Raw genomic sequence first — 27831 nt, forward strand, 5'->3', positions numbered from 1 at the left:
TTTGTTTGGATGAAAATTATATAGTTTTTTTTTCCTATTTTTCAAAAAAGGCCTTAGGGCATCTCCACCAACCGAAAATCCCACAGGAAACTCAAAAATGTTGTGATTCATTTCCAATCGAACTCTAGTTTGTGCGCTTCTGTGAAGGTTACTGTCTTCTCCTCTTTCACGTGTTTCTTCGTCAAATCCGGTTGAGACAAAAAATCGCGTAGGTGAACAGTGCAACGCCAATATTGACGTCGCACTGTTTACCCTCCACTTATTAGCTATTTTTTTGCCGTTCGAATGGAGCAAATCAGCTACGTCTTACAGTCGTTTGGAGTTGGGCTGGAGATGCCCTTAGAAATATTATTTTTGGGAAAGTGTGATGTAAATTTTGTGCTGTCTATATAATTTATTTGGAGGGAAAGAAATGTAAGAAAATTTGAATGCCAATTCGGCTCTATTTCAAAATTTTGTTTTAAAATCAAAGACGCCTTATCAGCTAAAATTTGTGGTTGGAGTGCTAAGGATTTGGTTGTCTTTACTGTATTAATCTGTTTTTTCTGCGGCTTTCTGGATTTTTGTTGCTCTTCTCCGTTTTCCAAAGTGCTGCTTTAGATCTGCTGTTTTGGTGATTTTAGTGACCTTTTGCTATTTCTCCCTTGGTTGGTCCTTTGGTAACTAGGAGAAATTACTCTGTGCAAATGCTGGATCATTTGGAGGCGAATCAGAACTTGGCACATCATTCAATACACAGCTGCTGTATACAACAAACAGATGATATTACGTGTTTTGATTCGCCTTCGAACGGCGTTCGTATTCACACAGAATAATTTCTTAGCTAATACTGAGCCCTACTTTTTTCTTTTCATGGCTCTTTTTTAGTCTTCTTATGCTGTAAATTTTTTTTTTTTCATTATGTTATATTGTAATTTCTTTTTTCCTTTAATGAAATTGGGCTATGCCCCAATTTCCCCAAAAAAAGCCATGCCAGCATGATGTGATTTATCAAATGAATTGATTTCTTTGGCCGAGATGTCAGCATGACAGTATATGCTGCATTACTTATAATTTTAAGAAACATGAATATTCATTTTAAAATCAAAATCTACAAATTTAAATACATTTTTTTAAAGGTAAATTGATAACAATAATTCTTTAATTTATTATGAAAGATGAAATAATTTTAAATTATATTAAATGATCATTTTGAACTCTTAATTTTTTTAAAGATGAATTAAAATAGTTTTGTCATGAGTATATATTGATTCTTCGAATTTGAGGGATTCGGGATTCAAATGATTCTTTAATTGTTTGGATCATTTTGATCATTGAAAAAAGTTAAGGAGTTATTTTGATTATTTTTTTAATTATAAAATCTATTTTTAATATGAAAAGTATATTATGACATTATTTTGAATAAAAATATTAAATATTTGATATTTTAGATATTGAAAAACGGCATTTAGGGCAAGTATATTTTTACAAATATCAAGCAAACTTGAACTTGGGTGTGAATCTCCTAGTCAAATACCCTTAGGGGTGTTTGGTATAGGATTGGATTCAATTTTAATATGATTTATTAAATCCTGTAAATATGGATTTAGTAAATCTTATACTCATAAATACTCAAAAGTGTTTGGTATGAAAAATATTAGATCCCGTTAAATCTCTGAAGTTGTTTGGCAACAAATTGCGCCGCAGGAAGAAGTTTCGCGACTGAGCGTTAAATCCGAATAATAATGGGATTAAGATTTAAATGGATTTATCAGATTTATGCCGCAAATTCGTAAATCATGAATTTACGAATTTGTCAGATTTACATGATTGCTTTAGGTTGGATTTATGCTAAATACTACTAAAAATGATGAATCTGATACCAAACACCCCCTTAGGTGGAATTTTTATTAGGTCTGGTATCCTAACGTAGCTCTACGTTCATACGCTAGTAAAATGGTATCACGTGCTCTTACTCTTTACCGTGCGGCCCGACGACCCGACCCAGACTGGACCCGGGATTGCTATGTATTGGCTGATTTGTGCAGACCAGGGTATTGCTAGGTATTGCTCGATATTGCTAGGCAATAACGAGAAAGGCCATTATGTCAATACCAATACATAGCAATACCCTGGTTTTGCTAGATATTGCTCAGTATTGCTAGATATTATTCGGTATTACTCGATATTGGTCTTGACAGCGCAATTTTTCTCGTTATTGTCAAGCAATACCTAACAATACCGAGTAATACATAGTAATACCCGAACATAGCAATACCGGATTTCGGCCTAGGTCGGGTCATCGGGCCATACAATAAAAAATAAGAGCACGTGAAGACATATTATTAGTGTCCGGATGTAGAGCTATGTAAAGTGTTTGGACCTAATAATTGTTTCCTTAGGTCACTATCGTGCACAAAACCCTGGCAATCGATTGCATTGTTGGTCTTGTCGTCCATCTTCAGTGAATTCAACTCCAAGAAACCCAGAGACGGCTCGAATTAACAGACAGCGATGAGCAGCATAGGCACGGGGTATGATCTATCCGTCACCACCTTTTCCCCCGACGGTAGGGTTTTTCAGATCGAGTACGCTGCCAAAGCCGTCGACAATAGTGGGTGAGAGCTACAATCTTTGATCCATTTGACCCTCCGCGCGTCTCTGGATTGCTACGCTCGGTGGCCGCTTTTCAATGCTGTTATTATTGTTTTTTTATTGGATTCTCAATTTCTGTGGCGCTGATTAAGCTGAGAATTTTGCTATGTTAACTGATCTTATTTTCTACCAGGACTGTTGTCGGTATCAAGTGCAAGGATGGGATTGTTTTGGTGAGGATTATGTGATCTGGGTAACGTTTCTTTTTTACGTGTGTTTTAAGAGGCTTCTTTTGGTGACGGTGGACTTTGATTTGGTGTTAGGCTGTGGAGAAGCTGATTCCTTCGAAGATGATGTTGGCAGGATCAAATCGGAGAATCCACGCCGTTCACCGGCATTCTGGAATGGTGGGTTAGAATCTAGATATTTCGGTTTTTTTTTTTTCTTTCCTTGCTAATGTTAGCTTTATCTCTTTTGATACAATTGAGCTTTGTTTGGCTTGCACTACAAGCTTATGATGGTTGTTGGTAGCCAGTTTGCCCTGGAATTTGCCTTCAGCTCTGTCAGCGGATATTCAGGAGCTGAATAGAAGCCGGCCTCACTCTCATGTTTGAAATGTCTGTCAGTAGGAAGCTCACGAAAAAACATTTGTTTTGAATACGTTCTAAATGTTAACATGTCGTCCCTAATAGGCTTCTGTAGAGTTTATTGAAAATTCATGGAGATTTCAATTTAGAATAGATTTTCCATTTCCTAGATTTACACTTGCAGTGCTGTGGGAGGCATAGGCACTTAACATAAGTCCCTGTTCATGCTTGTATTCAAGACTTACGTTATGTTATAAGTGATACTGCATCTTTTATAATCTTCGGCATTATATTTTCTTTCATTTTATTGCTCCTCCTTTGTAAGTGCCCTCCTTCTTACATACCCTAACCACTAAACATTTTCTTACAAGCTTATGTTCAATTGGGACGATTAACACACTCTAATATAGTCATCCCAAATATACAAACTCTTTTAGCTCTTTAGGTTTGGGATTTGTTATTTATTTGTTTGCTCAATACTAAGATCCGATCACATGATCAATATTTACTGTAGTCTAATAAAATTTTCCTCTATCCTTCTCTCTATACATAGATTTGCTCTACATCTTAGTAAAAGATTATTAGTTTGGCATGCATTGACTTGTTAAAGTGATACAATTTTCCCTTTTTTTAGAAGTAAATTGACTATTGCTAAATCATAAGCTTATGCAAGTTCAAGTGTTAATTTTCCCATCACATTTCCAACTATAATAATATCACAAATCCCATTTTCCTGGCACTTAAATGTTGATTAATCAACTTTCGTAATATTGTAACATTTCATTCATTTTTTTTCAAGAGCATCAGTTTAGGATTTTTTTTGTGCAACTTGGGAAGTCAATCACATTAGTCATAGAAAGGCCACAAAGCTCATAACAAAAAGATACAAAATTCACAAGAGACTGAGTTCATAACCCAACAATAGCAGAGTCAAAGATGCTACCTCAACTTCGTCATTACTAGCTTTAAAAAAAATTTGACTCTAACATATTATTTAATCAATATTCTTCCAATATATTTGGGCATTATTCTTGGACCATTTGTAAAAATGTTCATGAATTATGATATATAAGTCTCTCTCTTTTGTAAATGTTTATATGATATCTACCATTTTAATGGGCCTGATTTTATCTCCAATAATAATTTTATGATTACGATTAGCATAAAATTTGTAAATTATGCTGATGTTGTTTGGTGTGCATTTTAAAGGATGTCTAACAAGAGAAGAATTTAAGGCATTGGTTGATATTTCATGATATAACTAAAATCATATACATTAAAAGTTGGAATAATACCTTAATTTTTAAAGATTTTTTAAGTCTACATCACAATGCATTGTATGAATTTATATGTCCTAATTAGGGGTGTAAACGAGTCGAGTTTTGGCACTATCTCAGCTTATCAGTTGAAAAGCAAGCTCGAACTCTAGCTTGAGCTCGAGTCGAGCTCAAAAGGCGAGCTCGAACTCAAGCTTGTTCCACTATAAACGAGCTCGAACTGGCTCGCGAGCCTCTGCGGTCATCTGAGTCCGAGCAAGTAGTCCGCCTCCGTCACTTGCGGAAGAAGAAGCTTGCTTTGCTGAAGAAGAAGAAATGGTTGTCCAGTTTAATGTTTTTACAGTTTTTTATTCATGTTTTTTGAAAACTGTGCGGATGTTGTAGGAAGAATGAATAGCTGATGAAGCTAAACCAAAATATCTTTATAGTTTTTTTATTACTATTTTTTGAAAAATGTACATATTTTTTCAAATAAAACTACTGCAGCTTTGAAAACATCAAATTAATATTATATGTATATATAATATAATATTTATTATGTGCAGTTCATGAGCCGGTTTTTAAATCTAAGAAAACATGTAGGTTTTTTCAAACATGCGGGTTTTTAAATTTAAGCAAATAATAGTTGCTTAAAATATTAATAGAAATTCGACCCGGCTCGAGAGCTCATGTTTCAAGCCTCATCAAGCTCAAACTTGAGCTCGTTTAATAAGCAAGCTCAAGCTCGAGCTCGAGCTCACGGCTCGATAAGCTCGGCTCGCAAGCTCGTTAACGAATTGAGGTCGAGCCGACTCGACTCACTTACACTCCTAGTCCTAATTTTGTGCCATTAATTTTTAATGGCATTCTCATAGAATATCTTCCAAGATTAAGATGAATCATTGCCTTATCAATTGCTTTGAATTTCACATATTCCCATTCACATATGCGATTTGCTTTTAATTGTAACATTTAATAGTAAATTTTCATGAATATTTTCATTCACATTTGACATATGACTAATGGATGATGTAATATAATAAGATACAAATAATGTAAATATTAAAATACTTTTATTTTTCCTAATGAATGCATTGTATAGCACATATTAAGGGACATATATGGTGCAAAAAACATAAAGTTGGTACTTACTAAAGTCTATAAAATTTTCTTCTTATAAATAGCAAAGAACACAACTATGACATGCTTATCATTTGGGTGGATAACTTCTTTAAATAAAATGAACCCAATTGAATTAAAATTTAGTTGCGAAAAATTATATAACGTTGGATTTAATTGGATAGATAGAGAATTAAATTTTATATATTTTTTAAGTCGGTTATCATAAATAAGTTATTTCACTCTTTAATATGTTGGAATAATTTTATGTTGCCCATAAGTTTTTTTTTTTCTATAGATCAAGAAATCAAGAACAAAAAAAGCCAATACTAATTTGATTCATAAAGATAATTTTGTTTGATAGTTCATCAAATGTATTATTAGATTTTTTTAAATTGATTATCAGGTGTTTGAGACTTCATCGGGTGTATTATTAGATTTTTTTTAAAAATTCCATAATCAAGAATATATTCAAATTTAATTGATGTTTACGTTAAAAAATGACTCAAATTCAACTTTAAATTCATGTTTTAACCCTCACTTAATTTAGATTCAGCTTTATGAACTTGTTCTGTCACATTTTGATTTAACAAAATTAGATGTAGAATCATATTACTACTATTAATCATTTTTTACATTCAATACATCATTTGAAGTATTACAATGAACTATTTTTTTCATGGGATCAAATTTGTCCATCTATGATTCCCATTGGTGTGCATTTATCAAAAGCCTTACATGAGATGATACTAGTTTTTTCTCAGAAATGTTAACTATAAATGTAATGGTTCTAACCTGAGGATAATTATAATATCTCAATCTCTAAATTTCTGTATAAAGCCTCTTCTATAGTTCGGTTGAGTTTGAGGAAAAAATATATCTTTAAAAAATAAAAAACAATTCAGGTCTGTTTTTAATATTTTTAAAACAAATCAATTTATTTTAAAAATAAAAATAAAAATAAATAAACAAATATATTTTGTTATTTTCTTAACGGTTTAGAAAAATCAAAACAAATTTAAAAAAATCCAAACCTAACCTTAATTATTTTGGTGGCTTTCATTCAAATACAGGCTGTGTCTGGATTAGCAGCAGATGGTAGACAAATTGTTGCAAGGGCCAAGTCTGAAGCAACAAACTATGAAAGGTTTGCATCTTTATTTAATGTATTCGATTTTATGTTTTCAAGCCTTTTCTATATTGAATCTTTAGTATAGATTGTGCTATTTTCCATGTAAGAAATCTTCATGAACAGAATATATGGTGAACCTATTCCTGTGAAAGAGCTTGCAGATCGAGTTGCCAGCTATGTCCATCTTTGTACACTGTATTGGTGGCTGAGGTACAAAATTCATTTAAAAAATTTTATCTTTTACAATCTTCTTGTTATACTTTACTCTGATGATGAATTTAAATTGTATTTATCTGAATAACTAGAACATCAATGTTTACATCATGCTATTACAGGCCATTTGGTTGTGGTATTATTATTGGAGGTTATGATAGAGATGGACCTCAACTATATATAGTTGAACCTTCAGGAGTTTCATATGTGAGTTTAATATATCATTAATGAAATCGTTCCATTAATATTTTCTTGCATATGTATTTATTACTGTATGTAAGCGTGTTGTTTAGAGCTAACTTATAATCTTCATTGATTGTATACCTTGTGATTCAGACTTTTTACATCTTTATATTGTGCAGAGATATTTTGGTGCTGCAATTGGGAAGGGTAGGCAAGCTGCTAAAACGTAAGTAGTGATTTGGTCAGGCTTAACTAATTGTAATTCTTTCATGAGCAATTTTTGGTTGTTGTATGCAATTTCTTATCTACGAGAAGATTTATTTTTTCTGCTTGACAATGTCCATCCTTTTTGTATCAATATGTTTGGGTTTTTTTAGCTGAACTGATCTAAAATTGGCTTAAATGTATTTCTTACGGGTTCTTGGCCGGTTCCAGACAAAATATATTGGTACAATAGGTAGCTGGTCAATATGTTGCTACATTGTTGCTCTGAATTGAAGCATGACATATCAAGTGTAGGGTTTCCTAATGCAAAACTAAAGCACTGTGGTGAAATTTATTTTCAAAAAATGAAATGCAATATTTCGTATCCGATGTAAATAGATGCACGATGAAACTAAGTTCACATGGAAGAAAACTATATAATATGAATAATTATTTATTTTTGTGGTGATAAAAAAAAGGTTTTAAGTTGGTTTGAACGGTGATATAATGATTATGAAAAAATAGAAATTAAGCTTCAAGGTCGGAGATCATATGATAGCATTGCAAAGATTAACATTTCATTCACAGATTCAGTCCAAATATATATATGAGAAATTTGGGGCTCGAAGAACTCAATTTAGATATGTTATGATCTAGTTTGACTTCTTCTAACTAGCCTATAGCTGCTTGGGTTTTTGTGAATGAATTTAACGTGTTTGTAGACATGTTCTTCAACATCAATTTAATTGGAAATAACTACCGAGTCTTTGTAGCATGGGATATATTTTATGTGATTGTTCGATCTTTGTTTATAATGTTATATGATTTAAATATTTTTATGGTAGCTAAAATCATTCTGGATTGTTATTAAAAGTATCTGCAAATATTACTGGTGTCAGAGATACCATCACATGGAGTCTAAGGCTAGAGAACAGAAGAAAATCTGAGAATTTTTAAAATCTGTTTCCATGAAGCCGTTGGAAGGTTTACTCTGGGAACTAATGCATGCATAAAGCATATGCGTAGTAATTAGATATATCAACCAAATCCTTGTCTAAGAAATTCTTCTATACCTTGGTATTCATTCTGAAATTTCGTTTGGTGACCTTTGTTTCTAACTTAAGTCGTATGCTAGTTTTTCAATTTTGAGATTTAATTGCTTGTTTGTGATTCAGACAGGCACATTAAGATAGTTGTATCTTGATGTTTCTGCTCATGTCATCTATGCAGAGAAATTGAGAAGTTGAAGCTTTCTGAACTAACATGCAGGCAAGGTGTCATTGAAGTAGCCAAGATGTAAGTGATCTAGTTATCTTAGACATTTTTTTTTCAAACATATAGGTTCTTTTCATTCGATCATCTCAGAAAGTGACGTGTTTAACCACCGGTTCAATATGTGATTACCATGTCATCATCGTTTGCAAGTTTATTGGTTGTGGTTTTTTTTTTTATTGAACCAAATATTCTAGTCTTTGATAAAGTCTCACTGATGTTATTTTAACTTATTGACTAATGGATCTGATATCAATTTTCTTTCGAATATAACTGGTGCAGGAATACCAGATGTCTATTAAACGATGCATACTTTTGCTATATAGGCAGTTGTTTCATGTCCTCCTAAATGTTTAATCATTTAGATCAAAGAGTCTAGATACTTATAAGTTTAGATAGAGCCATTTGTCTGTGAAGCTAATTACATAGTAATTAGCAAATGTTAGTAACGATGTCAACCCCCAATCATGCACTGTGCTAGTGGTTAGCTCTAGATATTATGACTATGATTACTGTGGAAATTGCTTTATTATCATGCAGTTCATGTATTCATGAATGTAGTATTAAAATTTTCATTCCATGAAGTTCGGTTTATTCTTCTTTTAAATTTAAGATGTCTATTTAAAGCAGCCGTGCTAATGATTTTTCACGATGAGTAATTGATATATTTACACCTATCAATATACTTGCATCGAAGCCAAAGCCAGAGAGAAATGAGCATCCAAACTTTCCTGTTGAAAAATGAATTCCCCGCCTAAAGAGAGAATGCCAATGGTCATTATGGTTTATCTTCTCAACCACTTCCCGTACTTAGATGAGCAAAAGGAGAATGCAAACAAAAATTGCAATGCCAAGAATCATTTTATTCTTAATAGTTAAATGGCTTGCGCCCCAAATGCATGTAGTTAGGAGAAATCAATTGCATGTAGGCATACAACTATGACCTTTAAAAAACATAAGCAAAAGAAAAAAAAAAAGAAAGAGAGCAAAGAAATAGGACGAGCCTAAAACGCATACAATGATCAAATTCGACATAAATGATATAGATTAATTTTTTATATTAAATAACAACACATAAATGTATTGATCAAAGTTAAACTGATGGGTACATCAGATCAGCATGGAAGGTTTATCAGAGACGTGGCCGCAGATCTACGGCCACGATTGAGTCCTTGTATTTCTGAGTCATGATTGTATTTGATTTTATTTATGCATTTTTCTTATTTGCTTAGATGTGTTTTTATTTCCCGTTGTACCCCTTTTATGGGAGTAGTCGCATGTAAGCCCAAAGGGCAAGTTGGTCTTTTATTTTCTTGAGTCTTTGTACCCGGCTATTTATAGCCTCTTTCCCTTTGTTTTGAATTAATGAATGATTATGAGAAAATTTTCCTGCACTTGTGTTTGAGAGCCTTTGAGAGTTCTTGGAGAGTTTTGGAGAGATCCCTTGGAGAGGGAGATTGGCGTATCACCCACCAACCTTGGAGACGGCCGGGTTCGTGGTTTTATCTTCTTTATCTTATCATCACCTCCTCACCGAGCTTCCAAAACCCTCCACCCATCTTCCTCCCCTTCACGGTCAAAGCCCCACACCCGATCCATCATCCACTTCCCAACACCCCACAGCCAAGCATCCCCAATCCCCTTTGCCGCCGGCCACTAATCCCCTAGCCTTTTTTTTTTTATTTTGCTTCCTAATTGGTTTGGGCTTAGTTGGGATCAATTTGAAATTCAAATTCATTTAAATTTGAACTCAAATTGTTTCCTAAATTAACTCTTCTATTTTAGGAAGGTATTTGTTTTGGGTTTAATTTGAAATTCAAATACAAGTGGATTCCAAATAAACCTTTCTTAAATCAAATCCTAATTAAGAAACCTTAATTACCTGCACTAAAATCCTCCTCTGCCATGCATGCCGCCGGCTCCATCAAGACCCCTGTTGGAATTATTTCCAAAAGCCAAGTGACTCCTTTGGAAATAACATAAATCCCCATTACTCCCTCTTTGCTGAAATTTCAAACACCCAGGAACCTCTTTAGTTCTTTCTAAAAACAATTCTCACGGTTTTTGGAGAGAAATTCCCTATCTCCTCTACATTGCCGGCCCAGCTTCTCCATACCCGATTCCCTTCCCCTCACATATCTCCTCTCCACCATTAATCACTCGTGATTCAATTCCATACTCTTGCTCCCTCTAATCCCTTCCTCCCAAACATTGAAAGCTAAATTTCTTCTCAGATTTTTGAGAGGAAATTCAGGAATATTTCAGATTTCTTGAGGAAGAACCTGAACACCATTTCAGGTTTTGGAATCAACACTAGAAAGTAGACCCCCCGACCCATATTCAAGAGACGTATCATATTATGCTTCGACGGGAGCCATGGACGAAGACGTTGGAGACATCAAGTGGAAGATCTCCGTGTCTCATTAAGCAAAGGTTCTCCTTTTCACTTGCATTTTATTTCTTCTAAATCTAAATTCTCATTGGATTGTAGTAATCGCGAAAGTCTCCTCCAAGTGCTCTTGCTAAGCTTAGTCACTCGTAGGAATTGAGAGTACCTTCTATGCATCCTACATCTCGTTGTTAGACTAGGGATTAAATTGAAGGCTACTATTTTGCATTGTTTTACTTGTCTTATTTATTCTGAAAATTTCATCGCTTGGAGCCTGTGATTTAGACTACGCAAGTCACCTCTTTATTTGTTTTAATTGACGTTGAGAATTGCTAATAATTTAATCCAAGATTATTCTAATCAAGGAATTGTGCAATGCTTAAAATGAAGCCCTAAGCATGTCATCTAATTAGTTCTGCATCATAAACACTTAAACTTATGAAATTAGAAGAGTGGAGAATACTATTTTTTGTACTTTCTTCATTGAATAATTTTTTCGGTATAGTTTTCACATTATTTTTTATCACGTTAGTTTGAATCCTTAGAACCTAATATAATTCATAGTGATGCATTTATAAAACAAAACTTCTCATTCAAAAGTACATTAGAAACTCAACAATTTAGAACTAAAGCATTTGCTTATTGTAGCGTGTGAAAATAGAAGGGCAAAATGCATATAGTTGGTTTGATCTATTGTCTTTTTTATCAGAAGGAATCTAATCTCTTTTCATAGAATAAAATTTTCTTTGTGAAATGCTTGTTATATAGTTCTCCTACTCCTTTTTCAAGTATATTTTCAACTTGCATCCAATGGCCATCTTGATCAGCCTTTACCTCCTGAAAGCTTTTGCACCTATCAACCACAATCTTTATCAATAATATTGAACCAATTATTATCAAGCTCATGTGCCATCCTTATTATCTTCATGAGGTGATAATTTGAGTGGATATTGAAGCCTCAATGTTGATGGAAGCAATATGATCTTGAGTCGAGATAGAATGAGGTCAAAATAAGGAAGAAGCCTGGTAGGGAATTATAGACGCAATAAAGTGCCATAGTAATTAATTACAGGATACATAGGTGGGATTACAATAATAAGATTGTTTTTTGGCAGTTTCAAAGAAGATTAAACTCTATATTTAATCACAATTTGAAAGTCAAATCTTGATGAATGTTATAATATTTGATAAAAAAATTATAATCCTATTAATAGGATCCGAGCCTTCTAATACAAATAAGGAAATTACAGAGTCCTTCCCATAGTAATGGAATTCGATTGTTATAAATTGCTAGCCCTGGATCACTGTTTGCTTCATCCTTGGTATCTTTTGCAAGGAAAATCGTTAATAGAATACAAGTCTCGGGACCCTTGAAAATCGTAGATTGCAACAGTGCTAGTTACTTCTTTCACAATTTTTATTGCAATCCTAAATCTTTGTTATGTTCATAATTACTATTGTCTGAACCACAACTTTGCCATCTCGTATGTTGTGTCACTCGTTGCTTTTAACATTATTTTGTTGGAAATTAAGAAACCTAAAGTTAATTCCTTTTGTTTATGTGTTGGGAGAATTGAAACTTCTTGTTTTATACTTGTTTTATTAGGAGGATCCTGAGAAATTTCTTATTTTGGACCATTCTTGTGGCATGTAAAATTCATAAAACCTTAAATATTGCAATATAATTTCAATATTTCTTGGTTGAATGTGCATTCTTTGAGTGATTTGTAGATGTCCGCTACTTCCAAGGGTTTCTTATTGCATTGGCGTGATGTGTAGTTCGTCTGTTGGGTGATTTTTATCGATGTTCTTGCTTTTAATTTGTTTATTTGTTGGTGGATGCACATAATTGAGAATTAGTCATCTGTGAATTTCCTTTTTGTTGTGGAAATTTGATTATTGTTGAATTTTTATACATTCAATATTTTTTCTAGAATTTTAAATTTTGATGACTATTAAATTATTATTTAGAATAAAAGAAGCAACGTAAGATGAGTTTTGATGATAATTATGAGTCTTGAAAGAAGGATATTTTCGGCATTTATTCAACCAAAAACTTATTATATTATGATTGTTTTCTCCTGTTGATTAGCATTTTGTTACATAAGAATGAGTGACAAATTAGATAAGATAACATTAAAAAAATGATAATGAAAACATAGTGAAAATAAAATTCTTATAGTGAAAACTGGATTACCTTTATTGTAATTGATGATAATGAACATTACTTGCATGAGCAGTCCGTCAAATTCCTTGAAAGTCCGTATCCCTTGCACTCAAAAAAATAATTTACTCGAGTGGAAGAAAACACATGAAGAGTAAAAAATTCAAGAAATAATTCTTCATTCAAGAATTAAGTTCTTAATATTACAAGCGACTACTTATTTATGGGAATAAGATGGAGAGATCAAAATACACAGACCTATCTGCAAATTTAAATCTACTACCAAATTTTCATCTATCATCATTATTTCTATTATCAAACCTACTTTCATTATCATATCTACCACTATTATCATGCATACACCACCATTACCAATCCTATTATCTATCCAAATAAAATAAATTTCTTTTATTAGCTATGACAGATGAAAATGAACAATGTAACATCATGATATAAAGCTCATTTAACAACACCCAGTATATATAAGCCGAAAATATAACATAATAACACCAAGATAAAAAAATAGCAGGTACTCAAACACATAAAATAAAACAATGTCATTTCACCCTACATGAAATACTCATACATAGTCACAAGTATAACATAGTGGGTCTTAGATGCATGAATATAAAATCATGAAATGTTAAATTTGCGGGTCCTAGATGCATGAATATAAAATCATGAAATATTAAATTAGCTTCAAGAATCCTGTTTGCTGATTTATATTAAAAATAATGGATTTTTGCTGGATTTAACCCGCAAATTGTTGTTTTATGTGTGTTCATTGTGCATCTCATCCTAACATGTACTAGTAAACTCTCAGGAATTGTCCTCTCTCTCTCTCTCTCTCTCTCTCTCTCTCTCTCTCTTATATATATATTTTGGTCACATAAAACGGCGGCCTTGCGATGACCCGTTTAGGAGAGTAGAGGTATTAGATTTGACTTATGTTAAGAAAGGTAGAGGTAGACCTAAAAAGACTTGGTTAGAAAATATTAGGAATGACCTTTCTTTATTAGATTTAAACGAGAATTTGACTTTTAATAGGACACAATGGAGAGAAAGGATTCGTGTAACCGACCCCACGTAGTGGGATAAAGGCTTGATGTTGTTGTTGTTGTTGTTGTTGTTATATATAATGAATCATATCTAGGCATAATTTTAAAAAACATGTAATATTAAATTGAGTTTTAAGTGGGAAAGTTTTATTGAGATTAACCTAATTATAGCCCAAAGTTCAAGATAAATTTCTTATCAATTATGATATATCTATGGTGGAGTTTTTTAATGTCTAATACATTATTATTTATAATATTAGAAAAGCATTCATTATTAAAAAAACGAATAATTTGTTCAGCACAATTATAACCTAAAATGTAATTATTTTTTTTTTAGTATTTTTCTTCATTTCATGTCGGTATGCTTTTTATATCTGTCAATTTTAGGACACTAATCGATTTGGCTACTAAAAAATTTGATCGATGGACCAAGAGAACACTTAATTCGGCATCTTGGCCTTCATAGATGCTTCTTTATGCATTTTTTTTATGTGTCAAGGATCTTTCTGGTTGCCCAAATCCTTACGCACGTCACATCCATTGTTAGACTATGATCAATGTAGATTGCCATGACAATGAGTTGCCGGAGGCTAAAGATTCGCCCAGCATGAAGCAAACTAACTTTTTTATTCATTCATGCATAGCGTGTTCTTACCTCCTGTTAGTTTGTAATGCTGGTTCAATCCTTCGATGGAATTTTTATTTGGAATGTTTTCATATATCCAGATCAGAATTTTTTATTAATGAAGTATTTTTGTTTCATTTGAAATCTAAACTTTCTGCCATTTATGGTGTTCCATTTATGCAGAATTTATGGTGTTCATGATGAGGCTAAGGATAAAGCCTTCGAATTGGAATTGAGCTGGGTGTGCGAAGAATCAAACAGGCAGCACCAAAAGGTAATATTTGAATACGGTGAGATCTTTCAGTTGCTATTAAGTTCGAAGAAAATAAATACTCTATACAAGGTCTTTGCAATTGATAAAATAACTGGGCCCTTAAAGGCGTCAACCTATTAATTGTCCTCTAATGTGTCCAGTTCAGAGTGCCCCATTGGTTGGTATAATTTTCTTAAACAGTCTACTAATCTCCACTGAAGCCATCATTAGATTAGAAAAGGTCACATAGCAGAAAATGAAAGATGAGAATTAAGAAGAAGCAAAAGGAAGCAAGTAAGAGAGAAAAGGCGGGGTTTTTATAACGTTTTGATGGTGATTTGTGAGGCATTGAGAGCCTTTTGCTGGCACGTCGTTGAATGCTAAGCACCAATTTCTTCAACCTTTACCCCATTGTTACTTCACGTTGCCTTCTCTGCCCAAAATATCATCATCAAAATGCTTTACTTTGACATCACCCTAAATCACCCCTCGTCAACAGTAGTGGTCATCCTCCTTCCCCTCCTCTATTGTTGGGGGAGAAATTTGGTAATCCACAAGAACATTAGGATATCTTCCACAGCAGGGCATTTTTGGTAGAATGTTATTGTTTTAGAGGGAAAGGTCATTCATGCTTGATTTAGGATGAAAATGCTTTTTTTTTTTTTTGTTGTCTTAAAAGTAACACTTTGATCATAAGTGTATGAGAACCATTAGCATACTTTTAAACCACATGGAGATTATGTGCTCATAATGATATACTCATTTTGGAAGAAAAATTCTATACCACTTTGTTTAGATTTATTGGCCTATATATATTAATAGTTTAATAGTTAAATTAATGTTGATGTTTTTCATTCTTGAGTAGTATTTTTAGGATGTTGTCTTCTTTATCCTCACTCCAATTCTTTTAGTTTAATGTATATTTTTAGACTATCTTTGTAATATTTCTAGGAAAGTAAGCAAACTAGTACACTCAAAGAATAGCTAGATACTCACTCATATAAGGCACTTTTATGTTACTTAAGTAATTGAAGAAAACTTTAGAAGCTCAACTTATGAATGAACTAGTTGGAAAATTGATTTTTTAAATCTATTTATAAATCATGAGCATCAAACCTGTAATTAGATTAGCTTGATTAAAGCTCAATTATAATTTAAGCTTGTTAATAAAATTAATATACAAGCTTGCGCTCGATTATAAATGGATCATGTTCAAGCTTAGCTTGAAATTAGTAAGGAAATAAATAAACGAGCTTGAACGAGAAGGCACTCGGCTCTTGGAGTGTAAGTGAGGTGAGTTGATTTATGTGCCAGCTCAAACTCGACTCGTTAGAGAGCTGGTAAGTTGAGTTTATCAATCCGCAGACTCAAACTCATATTAGATCTTGTGTATTATATAAGCTCCGAGGCTTCGGCTACTCATTATTGTTGGCTCACTAGTTGACTTGTAAATCATAAATTCCTTTTATTTCTTAATCTTTCATTGATCCTATCGATGCCGCCTCCTGTGAGTTTCCACTTCACTAACTCTTCTTCTTCAAGCGGTAGTCCATTCCTTCTCCAACGATCTCATTGATCCCGTCCCTGCTCTTGCAACTTCTTCAGCGTCTCACATTCAATGCCTTCTGCGATAATCCAATGGCTCATAAAATCCTAAATTCTTTTTGAGACTTCTTGCCGGTGATGCATTCTATGACGAGTTCCCGTCAAAACTTCTCTGGTGAGTTCTCATCATGATCTAACACTTCTGCTGGTCTTGACGTTGCATTCTCTGCTGATTTTCCATCAACCACTTCTCCTGCCCCCCAGTCATGCTCAAGTCCGCAGTTATTCTGAGAAGCCAAGCTTCAGCTCTCCGTATGAGCTCAACTTGATTTCAACACCACTAATTTACATCTCTAACTCACGAGAGATTATTTTGTACAGACACCGGACGGTAGAACCGTCCAGTACCGCTTGGTACCGAGCGTAGTACCGACGCTTGGTACAGCTCGGTACCGAGCGCGGTACACTTTTGGGGTGGTGTGGCACTTTTTTATTGGTCTCTGGACGACATCTGGACTCCGCATAGAATAATTTGTCGTAACTCACAAAGCTTTACTTGTTTAAACCACTCCCAGACTCTAATCTGCTCAATTACAGCCCTATATATTTTTAGCACCGAATGCTTGTTAGGTCGGTCTTGTGTATTTAGTTCTTAGGAAGAGTAGATCTAATATTATTGCACTTGCAGGTGCCAGAGGATCTCGTGGAGGCAGCCAAAGCAGCTGCCCAGGCTGCACTGGAAGAGATGGATGCGGATTAAGGACTAAAAACTGACTTCCCTTCGATTGATGGACTGAGATTCAACAATTTGGATTTTTTTTTCTCCTTGATTTAGCTTTATTTTAATTAGACTGTTATAGATGCTTATTTACATCTGCTTGTTGGATTTACTTTTCTGGCATTCACTTAGAAAAAAAAAAAATATATACTTCTATGTATGAAAGATTTGAAATGCTTCAAATTCAAAGTAAATTGAATTGTTTTTAAGCTTATCTTAATATAATTTATGTCATTATATCATGAATTGCTTTGTTTTCTATTCAATTGAAGGCTATTTTGTGTGCCTACAAGCCTCCTATGGTGTCTTCTATTTTCATTAGATTTATTTTAAAATACATTTGCTGATTACAAAATTAATTATGATTAGTTTTTGATGGGATGTTCTTACTAAAATTTTCTGTAAAAACAAAAATATTTGTGGTTAGACAATGCATCTTATATCTTTGTCAAATGAAATTTATAGCTCAGAGGCTAAATTGACACAATTTGTAAAAATTAAAAATGAAGATAAATATTTGCAACTTTGTATGCATTATTTATATATTGGCAATGGAGGCAATAATGGCAATCTAAATTTTAAAATTTTCTCATTCTTATTTAAATTTCTGCTATATTTGTTTTTTTTTTTTCCTTTTTTATTTTGAAAGGTTTGATCTTTTCCCTTGCAGAAAAACAGGTTATTCAGCTGGAAATAGAAAGCTCTCTCTTTCAAATGAGACTAAAGAATATATAATTATATTTAAATTTAAAAAGAATAATTCACCTATGTTTTTTTAAAAATTCAATCAAAGTTATTTAATCAAGTGTCAAATATAGCCTTCTTTTCTTCCATTAAAAAAAAAAAAGAATGAATTTCTTATAACTATTACGCTAACAAATTTTATTATTTCTACAAAGCTCAGCAAAATTTTGAAAAATAATGATAAAGTTGGGGCATTGATGTGTGGCTCACACCACAACTACAGCCTTTATATATGAACACCTTCAATTTAAACATAAGTAAATGAAAGGAAAGAACAGATATAATACCCTTAAAGTACTCAGAAATATAATATATAACTTTGACAGTAGTTCACATTAGAATTTGAAGAGATTATTACGTACAGAGACTGGACACAAAAAACTGTTCGGTTTTATTCCTGAGAACAGTAAAAACACAGTTATTGTTCATCACCGCACTTTTACTGTTCAATACTGCGCTCTTACTGTTCACAGAGGCAGAATCGAACAATTCTATGTCCGATCTCCACATATAATAATCTCTCTAGAATTATAATGAGGTCTTGACTATGGATAATTTATCATAAACAAGAGACTGAACATCAGACAAAGAAAGTTCACACGAGAATGGATAGGCCTTCCTTTCTGGGAGGAACCTTGTTTCCAGGAAAAGATTTGCGAGAGATCTCTACAAGAGCCTTGAAACTGTATGGCTCATGCATGGAGAGTTCAGAAAGCACTTTCCTATTAAGCTGGATATTCTCCTTCATCAATCCATGCATAAAATTACCATAATTTACCTGTGAGCATCAAAAAATTCAGAGACTTAACAAAATTTGTATCCTAACATAGCATAATCAAAGCATATTAGACATATTTTTGGTGATTGACCTTATCTGCATATCAATTCCATTCCATCAAAGTTCCACAAGTGGTTCACAAGTCCTTAATTCTGAATATATTTGGTTCACACCATGATTCTTTTTTGGAGCCATAGCTCTAAGGGAGCTTTTGGCATTCATTTTTTTGGCTAGCCTAATTTCCTCCTCTATGAGTTCTCTTATGAGTTAACTATAGTACAAAATTCATGATACTTATCTAGCAAGGATGTATGAAGTAGTAAATGTTTTCCTGCAAATTCAATCGTATAATTATGCACAAATTGCTCATCTTTAATTTTGTTATCTTCTTGATAGTTGATATGGTAAAATTGGATTGTAAATGGGCCTTTCAACTACAAGTCAAGCTATGAGTTCCAATAACATTTTGAATGGGCAAAGGCAATCCTTTGCTCATGGCTATATCTATAAAAAGAAAAGTATGTTTCTAACATCTCCATCCATATTTGTCTTCTTCGCATTAATTATACCGTTATAAGTTGGTAGCGCCAACTTGGAAGCCACCTTAAAGAGAGGTGGTTGCCCTTATTGGCTATGATCATCAACTTTTCAATAAATGCTACATCCCAATCACCCTTATCATACTACTCAAGAAACATAGAAGTTTTACCAAAATAAGCGGTAGCAAATTCTTTCTATTTTTGAGGAACAAGTATCTATTAGCTATCTTTTCGATGGTCATCACTCAAAGAAATTGGTCACCATACTCTCTAATTTATCAAATCCACTTTCAACCTTTTTTGGCTCAATAGCTTCTCATTATAGTATTATTGACTAATTAGCCTCATCAAGGTTTTCAATAATAGTTGTAGTTTGAACCATTAAAAATGAAAATTTTCTCTAGCTTTCCTACAAATCACAAGCATGTGTTTTGATATCAATTTATGATACAGATCTACAAAGGGAGATTGATACGTAGTCTCTCAACAGAAGGATGTAGGGGTGTCAAAATGAGTTTTCGAGTTGGGTTCAGATCCAACCCAAAACTGACCAACCTTCAACTGCTCCAGCCCAAATCCGACCTAATTAGACAAACGGGTCAAAAATTCAGGCCTAGACCTAACCCACTCTAACCCTAATTGACCCAAAATGACCCGCTAACCCGCGGGGGTGAGGTTGAGAGCGCGAGGAGGGGGATTCCACGGCACGGTGCAAGACTGGGACTTGGGTTAGTTTCAGGTTGCTTTCAGCTTAACCCAAAACTGACCCAAAATTAGAAACGGGTTAGAACATGAAACCCGATCCCAACCCATTTTCTAAACGACATGACCTAAACCTGGAATTTTTGGATAGGGTTCGGGTCGGTTTTTCGGGACGTGCCAAAAATTGACACCCTGAAATGGATGTTGGCCTCTCTTTTTCCCCCTGAGGTATCCCAATATAAACCTTGTATTTTGGCACTCATACCATATTGGCTCACTCTAGGTCCCCCTCCCCTATCAAGCATTACAATTGCCTTAGATTAGATCATGAGTCCTTTTAGATGACCTCTTTATCACATTAAGTCTCAAAGTGACATACAGGAGTATTCTCAAACCATGGCAAAAAACCAAACCTTAGCTAGTAAATGAACAGTGGAGAAATTCCTCTTATTCAAATGAGTAATTCTTCAAATATAATGGATGAATAAGTTCCTTTCATTTAAGTGAGTGAGTCTCCCTGTTCTCCTGTAATTTTTCCCCAATATAATCTTTCTTCCTACTTCTTTTCAATCATGCCTTGATTTTTATTGAGGTAAATCGAACAAGCACCAACAAGCCATTAAATTAAGCAATTTTCCATTAAATTACAAGTAAATGAAAACACGGAAAAAAGATTCCACTTTTCGCAGTAAAATTGAAAGCTTACCCCATGTAAACGAGTACCAGCGTTGATGCGCTCAATCCACAGAGAGCGCATGTCCCTCTTCTTGTTCCGTCGATCCCTATAAGAGTATTGCAGGGCCTTCTCCACCCTCTCCCTTGCTATCCTAATACAGTTCTTTGCCCTACCCCGGAAACCCTTCGCTAACTTGAATATCTTGTCCTTGTTCATCTTCTTCCTGGATCCTGCTATTTCTCGAAAATTCCAACTTGAACCTCCTGTTCTCTAATCAAGTCAGCTTCAAAAACACATCGACAATGTGTATTTATGTATAAATATGTAAAGAAAGGAGAGAATCCACAAACAAAGCCGCAGCCTTCCCTGCTTTAGCCTCCGTCCGCCACCGCAGCCGCCGCGATCTTCTCTGCTAGGGCAGCTAGTGTGCGAAGATTGAAGGCTGAAGGAAATTAAAAAGGATAATTTTTAGAAGTGAGCACTTAAATAAATTTTATTATAAATGTGGGCATAAATGAGCAAAATTTGGATTTTTAGAAATCGGAAAAAAGAATTCTATTTATTTATTTATTTTAAATATTTTTTAATATGAGTTAATGGATTCAAAAGAAACTGGCCGGAATTTCGATTTCCATTTTCTAATTTAATAATAATAACTTTAATGACTAATTACTTGATCATGAAGTAATAACAAAATATTGACACTAGCAAATACTTCAATAAGTTCTTGTCAAGTTGCACACATTAGCTTGTGACCCCTCAATAACATTATAATATCAGGAATACCCCATCAATAGAAATTTATCGATGGGTTATCATCTCGTCCTTCAGACAGAGAATGTTGCTCGTATATTTCTCGATAGAGATAGGCTGCATACACTTGCACTTTGACAACATACGTGATAAGAAAACATCTCATATGCCATTATTCATGAAACTTACTTTGGATGAAAACTTCTCATTATCAATAAAATTTTCACATATGCTAATAAATTGAGTTGATGATATCATGTCACCAATTACCCTTGATGTAGTTAATCCATATTGTTATACTTACAATGATTATCTTTGAAGTTATCCGTGATGGCATTTCTTTTATATTAATCTCAAATTCATCTTTGTGGTTATTAGCTTGGGATAATTTCTTAACTTTTTATTTTTTCATCCTTCTCTCCAAAGAGAAGAGACGGCCTCAGCTCATTCATTGGAGGTCTCAACAACTTTGTAAGAGTATATTATTAGTAATGAGATGCAATAATGGGTGTCAATCCGGGTCGACGGGTCTGGTTCGGGTCGAACCTGAGTTGACCCAGTTCTAAACGGGTCAACCCGAACCTGACCCGTTTTTGTAAACATGTCGGTTATCTCAACCCGTACCCGACTCGTGCGGGTTGTCGAGTTGACACGACCCGACCTGGTTATTTAAAATGGAAGCAGTCGCCGTCAGCGGCAGCAGGCGCGCAGCGGCGGACCAGGCGGCACCGCGGTAAGCGACCAGTCGGCACTCGGCACGCGAGCGCCGAAGCCGAAGTTGGCTCTACTCCTCTGCCACATTGGCACACGAACCGCGAAGGCGCGACTTGATGCGTTGGGCAACCGGGCAGTCGGGCAGGGACGTGACTTGCGTGTCGGGCAACCGGGCAGTCGACGCGGGCAGCCGGGCAGGGACCATTTTTGGGTCATTTTCGGATCGTTTTCAGGTTCCTATGTCAACTCGAACCTGACCTCTTGGGTCAACTCGAACCCAACCCGATTTTTGAAACGGGTCAGTTTACTTAACCCGAACCCGACCCGTTTCATAAACGGGTTGACTCGAACCCGAATTTTTTCCGGGTCTAGTTTCGGGTTGGGTCAATAATTGACACCCCTAGATGCAATTCACATTGTGTAGAAATGTATGTCAACCAATGTCTTTGGAAACAACATGCATGTATTGGGAATTCCAATTTCTAAATATTTTAACACTTATGACATCATGGGAGTCACAAACAAGAGCCTTTGTCAATGTTTTGGCTCTCTTTATATACATACCTAGTTACCAAATCATATATATTACTTATAATAAAGGATAAACCCTCCACCAAGAGAAGGGTATTGCTTGGGAATAATCATAATAACTCTTCAATAAGTAATAAACAATCAATTGGACAAGGATTCTCATATAATTCTTCATCAAAAGTGGTAGAATAATGAAGGAAAACATGACCAATTGGTCAAGTGAGCAAATTCTTGTGATGAAGTTCATCCAAGTGATCGATATCATGTGAATTTAAAACCAATAATAAAAAAAAATCAAAAAATAAATTCATGTTGCCTATTATAATAGGTTAGAGGAAATTTTACTTGAAGACATTGTCTATATTCCAAATTTTAGAACAAATGACTAAATGGCATGCTTTAAAAGGATAACTTTTCATATTAACAAAGAAACTTGATTTATATAGGTGCTCCAAGTGTGCATTCTTATATAATTATCATGTGGAGCTTTGATGTACCCCCACACACATAATATGGGGGTTTAAGGGTTTGATGTATGACATGTTTTGATGTAGGGCATGTAATTGAAGATTGATATTCTTAAATTGCATGTAAATAGGCTTTTAAAAAATATCTTAGTATATTTTCTCTATATCTCACCTACACACACACTCATATACACTCTTTCTTTATTTGAACAACTAGTATGGATCATTTCTCAAGAAGGTCAATCACCTCAGCTCAATTTAATGAAGGCTCATCACCTCGATCCTCTTGAATGGTTCCATCAATTATTATATAACAATTTGGGATATAATATTTAGTGCATGTCTTGTTTATATTAGTTAATATTTCATACATGAAAGACTTAAAAGTTTATCTTAATCTAAAAAATCAATTATTATGATAAAGATAAGATGATTAATGAACTTTGCTTATTAAAGAGCTTGGGACCTCTTATGTGGTGACTGGTGACACATAAATTTTCAAGGGGATTTGGCATAGAAAAGTTTCTATCTTTTGTAAGATGATCCCAACATCTCAAGCAATATAGGGAAGCACTTGTAAAATAAACTTATCATTGCCTATAAGGTCTACACTTATGTGCAAGAGAGGACAGAGTCATATAATAACATAGCCGATGAAGAAAATGCAATCTCATATATCATTCAATGAGCTTTGTTACAATTTATAGGAAAATATAAGAATATGCTTAAGTCTGTGACTTAAGTAACACCTCCTCTCCAAAGCATTTCTTTTTCTTGAGCTTACTTAGTGAATCTTATTACAGCTATATTCAATCAAGGTTGGTCAAGGTTCAAACCATTGAAGCATTGTCAAATTTTTCATTCAAATATTTTTTGAACATTATTTGAGCCTTGTTCAAACCTTGTTAAATCTTATTTTTGCTACCTTTGAACCACCTATAAACCTTAATTAAACCTTAATCAAACCTTCTTCAAATAATTTTTATACCTTATTTATTGCAACATTTGAAGAAGATTCTACCATGTTTTTAGTATGTAATGTGATGTTTAATATTATTATGGATTTAGAGGTTTGATTGCAAATGATATTTTCATACTTAAATAACTAAACATATAAAATCATTAACATTGAACATATAGTTGGAGACTGAGACAAAAAACTTTTGTCACAAATCAATCACAAGAGTTTGATGATCGTTATAGACGGAGAAAGTGTAACAACCCAAGGTTCTTAAATGAATTTATTTGAAAAGTCTAAAATTCCTGAACTATGGCACTACGGGGTTGGTATTTTGAGTGTCACTACTTTTGGGCACCAGAATTTGACATGGCGGCACTAATGTTCTCTGTTTTACAATAACTATAGAATGAGCATGCAGAGCTGCGATGTCAGGTTGGAGCTTCGCGGCATTAAGTTGCGACGTTTGACACTGAAGAATATTATTTAGCATAAATTTTCTCTTCACTCAATCATTTTCATCCCTCTCTCATTTGGCTTGCTAAGAAACGAAGGAAAGAAGGAATGGAATGGAAGGATAGAGGTAGATTCATTTCACTGATTCTACGAAAATTATTCTGATCATCATAGGTGACTTTATAATATTTTTATTTTAAAATTTTGATTCCGAAATTCATTCCTATATCTAAATCATTATTATTCCATTTTCTCCTATTTTAGAGAACGTTTATCGCATAACTTGTAGATATTGTATTACTGATTTTTTTGAGCATTTTGACTATATAATTTTGTATTTTCACCTATTGAAATGTTAGAATGGTGGGCATTTTGATATGATCATATTGTTAATACAAGTATTGTGAATGAATACGAATATGTGAATGAGTGATAGTCAGTTGTTATTATTTTTACAATATTATGTGTGCAAAAACAAGAAAGGTTGTTTTATTACTAAGATTAGTTGAAGACTATTTTATACATGTACATGATGGTGTGTTAACGAGCTTTTCTTTAAATACCATGAATAGTGGTGATATCCTCTACTAATTCATATGATTTGCCAATTGAGAGTTATAAGAAGAACATACTATGCTAATGGGAAAGAGTGATGACTCGGATTATTGAAAATCAACTAAATACTGAACTAAAAATACATACTGGAAAAATACCTGACAATATAAAATTTATTATTTATTTTTTTATTATATTTTTATTTTTTATTTTTTTATTATTACTTGTTTAATATGAATATTTGAACATATATTATTGCGGGCTAGAATATACGCGGCGATAGAGTTAGAATCCTACGTCTTTGCATTGTACGAATATCCAGCTCACACACAAAGAACACATGTTTTTTACGTGAAAAGCCCTGGAAAAAGGGAAAAAAACACAAGGCTTAACCCAGTTGAAAATGATTTCACTAGAACTTGAGTTGGTTACAATGGGCTGACTCGCCTCCAATAGCGATCAGATTACAAGTAACAACTGTACGATAGAAGTCAGTGTGTCAGGTGATGGTCCGGCAGAACTTCGGGCTTTAGGTGGTGGTTTGACAGAACTCCGGGCCTTAGGTAGTGTTCCGGTGAATGTGAGGGCCTCAGGTGGAGGTCCAGTGAAGGCGAGAATCTCATGTGGTGGTCCAGCAAAGGCGAGGGCCTCAGGTGGTGGTCCGGCGAATGCGAGAGCCTCAAGTGGTGGTCCGTCGAATGCGAGGGCCTCATGTGGTGGTCCGGCGAAACTCCGACGATGGTCCGGCGAAACTTTGGTGGCGGTCCGGTGAAACTCTAGCTGTGGTCAAGGAACAGCTTCTTCCTTCTCTTCATTCTCTTCTTGCTTGGATCATTTTTCAAGAGAAATGAGGTGGAAATACGCATAAAAAGTATCTTGATCGGGCACAAATCTCGATGCAAAATCAATTTGGAAACTTCCAAAATTAAAATTGGGACCATTTGAACTTCGATTTCAGAAAACTTATAGTCAAACTGAATGTCTTGGAAATACGAAGCCAACGACACCAAATTCAACTCAATCTGAGCCCAAATGAGTCCAAATCAAGGACCCTGAAGCGCTGTTGGAAGGTTTGAACCACAATTTGGGTTAGAAAACGGTTTCCAAACATGACGTGCTTATAGTCGAATCGAGCGCCTCAACGAGACGAATCCAACGAGCCTAAGATCGCAAAATTCTAACATTATTAAGATCTTCAAATGTTTGATAAACAGTATATGATCAAGGGATTCAATATCGGCCGTCCATCCAACCACTCCCCATTTACCCTTGATCTCTCACCTATTTACGGGGCATGCCATTCCAGATATCTATAAATAGGCCCCTCATTCCTCTTGAAAAGGGGAGCCGAAGCAAGAAGAGAAGAAGGAAAAAGAGAAGGAAGAGAAGGAAGAAGCTCCTCGACCACCGTCGGACTTCCACTGGACCACCGCCTGACATCGTTGCTCTCCCGGACCACCACCTGAGGCCCTGAACTCCACCGGACCACCACCTGAGGCCATGAGCTCTGCCATACCACCACTTCAGACCCTCACCTTCGTCGGACCACCACTTGACGTCATTGCTCTATCAGACCACCACCTAAGGCCCTGAGCTCCTCCGGACCATCACGTGAGGCCCTCACCTCCGCCGGACCACCGCCTGACGTCGTTGCTCTGCCGGACCACCACATGAGGCCCAAACTTCTATTGGACCACCACCTGATGCCCGGACTTTTGTCGGACGACTACCTGATGCCCGAGTTTTTGCCGAACCACCACATGAGGCCCGGACTTTCAATTGATCACCACTTGACGCCCGGACTTATGCCAGACCACCATCTGATGCCCAGACTTCTACTAAATCATCACCTGAGGCCCGGACTTCTGTCAAGCTACCACATGATGCCTAGAGTTCTCCTGGAATACCGTCCTTCTACTAAGTTTTTTCGGACCCCATGTCTCCTACTAACTATGGTCATTCCGACCTCCATTACCAGACAACGGTCTTTCTGACCTCTATCCTATCGATTATGGTCGTGCTGACCAAACAAACATATCTATATTGTAACTTCCATCATGTAATGCGCTCAATATGATGTATATTTGTACCATCAAGCCAAGGTCTTCTCCCAAGGAAGGACCTCATTTGTAATCGACTGCAAATACTAGTGGATTCATTAAAACTAGGTCATGCCCCGTGGTTTTTCCCCATTTTTAGGAGTTTCACATAAAAAACTTTAGTGTCTCTTATGAACCCTACACTCTCTCTCTTATCTGATTGTGTGCTAGATCTTCGTATAACGCTAAGACGTTAAACTATATATTTCTCTACCGCCACGAATACTCCATTACGCAACACTTCTTAAAAATAATTTTCTCCAACAAATCACCATGCCAAAAATCCCTTTAAAAATCACAATCATAAAAAAAATACTTTTTTTATAATTATGTAAAATATTAATATTAATGTCGTAGATTTATAAATCATTAAAATAATATATATTTTTAAAAAATTTGGTTAAAGCTCTTAAGAAAAAAACAAAAAACCATAAGCGAGGGCGTCCCGACGCAAATTTGTGCTTTTTCAAGCGACCGACACCACGTGTCAAATAGCTGTGACTAAAT

At 34.7% G+C, this 27831-nt stretch overlaps 2 protein-coding genes across 3 annotated transcripts; one reads left to right on the forward strand and one right to left on the reverse strand.

The window, feature by feature from the left end:
- The first annotated feature begins 2408 nt into the window (after nt 1-2408).
- On the forward strand, nt 2409-17564 carry LOC110104830 (proteasome subunit alpha type-3). Its single transcript, XM_020834101.2, has 10 exons — nt 2409-2597; nt 2768-2807; nt 2898-2981; nt 6610-6683; nt 6792-6878; nt 7004-7088; nt 7244-7290; nt 8499-8564; nt 14960-15050; nt 17263-17564. Exons 1-10 carry the CDS (start codon nt 2494-2496, stop codon nt 17332-17334), a joined length of 750 nt encoding a protein of 249 aa, XP_020689760.1. The 5' UTR covers nt 2409-2493; the 3' UTR covers nt 17335-17564.
- A 794-nt stretch (nt 17565-18358) lies between these two features.
- LOC110104841 (50S ribosomal protein L20) lies at nt 18359-21266 on the reverse strand. Of its 2 annotated transcripts, XM_020834112.2 has the most exons (3): nt 21142-21266; nt 20822-21054; nt 18359-18874 (listed from the first exon to the last, which is right to left on the reverse strand). In XM_020834112.2, the coding sequence occupies exons 2-3, from the start codon at nt 21005-21007 to the stop codon at nt 18692-18694; spliced, it is 369 nt and encodes a 122-aa protein (XP_020689771.1). In that variant the 5' UTR covers nt 21008-21054; nt 21142-21266; the 3' UTR covers nt 18359-18691. The 2 variants fall into 2 exon arrangements, with proteins under 2 accessions (XP_020689771.1, XP_028556650.1); XM_028700817.1 differs by having other exon boundaries at nt 20822-21255.
- Nucleotides 21267-27831: the final 6565 nt, after the last annotated feature.

This window comes from Dendrobium catenatum, unplaced genomic scaffold (assembly GCF_001605985.2).
Source record: "Dendrobium catenatum unplaced genomic scaffold, ASM160598v2 fragScaff_scaffold_1595, whole genome shotgun sequence".
NCBI classification, from domain to species: Eukaryota; Viridiplantae; Streptophyta; class Magnoliopsida; order Asparagales; family Orchidaceae; genus Dendrobium; species Dendrobium catenatum.

Excerpts from the sequence above, each read along its gene's own strand:
- LOC110104830 (XM_020834101.2), top strand. The coding sequence starts at position 2,494 with ATGAGCAGCATAGGCACGGGGTATGATCTATCCGTCACCACCTTTTCC. Across the intron at positions 2,982-6,609 it reads TTCACCGGCATTCTGGAATG|GCTGTGTCTGGATTAGCAGC; the intron begins GTGGGTTAGAAT and ends ATTCAAATACAG. Across the intron at positions 8,565-14,959 it reads GTCATTGAAGTAGCCAAGAT|AATTTATGGTGTTCATGATG; the intron begins GTAAGTGATCTA and ends CCATTTATGCAG.
- LOC110104841 (XM_020834112.2), bottom strand. The coding sequence starts at position 21,007 with ATGAACAAGGACAAGATATTCAAGTTAGCGAAGGGTTTCCGGGGTAGG. Across the intron at positions 18,875-20,821 it reads CTGGTACTCGTTTACATGGG|GTAAATTATGGTAATTTTAT; the intron begins GTAAGCTTTCAA and ends TGATGCTCACAG.